Raw genomic sequence first — 1492 nt, forward strand, 5'->3', positions numbered from 1 at the left:
GCACAAATGCGGTGGCAGTGGTGGTGGTGGTGGTGGTGGTGGTGGTGGTGGTGTCGGGTCGCTTCGGTGGGGATCGCTGGCCGGAGACGAGGGGCTGGGGGGAGGATTGGTGCAGACGGGTCTGGAGGACACCGGTACAGCAGTGAGCCGCAGCACAGCTGGCTGGCTGGCCCCGGCTGACGACCAGGCACAGAGAAGTGCTTGCAGCAGGGCGCCACACAGCGTGACGTTCTTGCCCCGCCCCACGTGCGCCTCGACCCTTCTACTGTCCCGAGCCCCGCCCACCCAGCCTCTGTCAGCGGCCGCCTCGGCTTCCTCCCCTTCCGGACAAAACCTCTGCTCAGATCACATTCTGAGTCTGATCTCTGATCTCAGACCTCAGACCTCAGATCGCACTCACGTGCTCCTCCAGTGTGTCCAGCACCCCTATGGCCTCCTGCCACTGCCCCGTCTTCACGTACAGGTCAATCAGCGTGTTGAACGTCACAAGGTTGGGGGTGCAGCCCTCGTCCAGCATCTGGGATCAGCAGCAGAGGGGAGGGGCGGATCAAAGAGGAGGGTTGTGACTGGGTTGGACAGGAGGGGGGCGTGTGCGATGGCAGCGTGCCCGCACGGCCTCGAAGGCCTGCAGCAGCGCCCCGCGGCCACCCTGCGGCTTGGCGCCGCGCGGTGGCTCCCTCAGGCGCGGCGCCTTGAGAGCCCGCGGCGGGCGCGGGCCGCGAGAACGCGGCCTCCCGGCGGCCCGGCCTGACAGGTGGGAGCGAGGATGCCGCGAGGCTCGCCAGCCGGCCCTCCCCCTAAAAAACGGCCGCCCTGGGCCCCGCCCCCACCTGCTTGTACACCTCCTGCGCCAGCTGCACCTCGTTCGACTTTATGCACACGTTCATGAGCGCGCTGTATGTGTGCACGTTGCAGCTGATGCCCCGCGACCGCATCTCCGCCGCCAGCTCCAGCGCCCGCTCCAGCTGCTGGCTGCTGCTGCACACGCTGATGGCGGTGGTGTAGGTGTATATGTCCAGCAGGTGGGTCGTGTCGAGGCCACCCTCGCCGCGCAGGTGGTCAAACACCTCCACAGCGCGCGTGGCCAGGCCTGCGGGAGGGCGCGGGGCAGGCGCGCCGCTCGGGCCAGGGGCCGGGTTGCAGCGGGCGGCGCGGTCCGGGCCATGGGCCGGCGGCCGCAGGGCGCTGAGGGGGGCCGCGGCGCGTTTGATGGAGGCGGCGGCTACGGGTCTGCGCGGGTGCAGGCGTGCGCATGTGGTGCGAGGCGGTTGCAAAGGGATTGGGAATGGTGGTGTGGGGCGCGCCTTACCTTGGCGGCCGAGCTCTTTGAGGAGCGCAGCGAGTGCGCTGCTGTCAAGCTGCTGCAGCGACGGCCCCACCACGTGCATGATGGGCTGGCCCGAGGGGACAGACGCGATGAAGCTGGGGGGTGGGGGGGGGGCGCGGAAGGGAATGTGGGGTGTGTGGGGACAACGGGGTGGATGCTGTATTT

General features: G+C 69.2%; 1 protein-coding gene across 1 annotated transcript in view; it reads right to left on the bottom strand.

The window, feature by feature from the left end:
- Positions 1 to 385: 385 nt before the first annotated feature.
- Positions 386 to 1492, bottom strand: part of MNEG_13831 (hypothetical protein) — a gene marked incomplete at both ends in the record, with an annotated part of 2116 nt that continues 1009 nt past the window's right edge. The window contains 4 exons of the mRNA XM_014037696.1: positions 386 to 517; positions 614 to 691; positions 831 to 1090; positions 1310 to 1422. Of these exons, the coding sequence (XP_013893150.1) occupies positions 386 to 517; positions 614 to 691; positions 831 to 1090; positions 1310 to 1422 (583 nt within the window). The remainder of the gene's footprint in view (positions 518 to 613; positions 692 to 830; positions 1091 to 1309; positions 1423 to 1492) is intronic.

Source organism: Monoraphidium neglectum (assembly GCF_000611645.1).
Source record: "Monoraphidium neglectum strain SAG 48.87 unplaced genomic scaffold scaffold04076, whole genome shotgun sequence".
Classification (NCBI taxonomy): Eukaryota; Viridiplantae; Chlorophyta; class Chlorophyceae; order Sphaeropleales; family Selenastraceae; genus Monoraphidium; species Monoraphidium neglectum.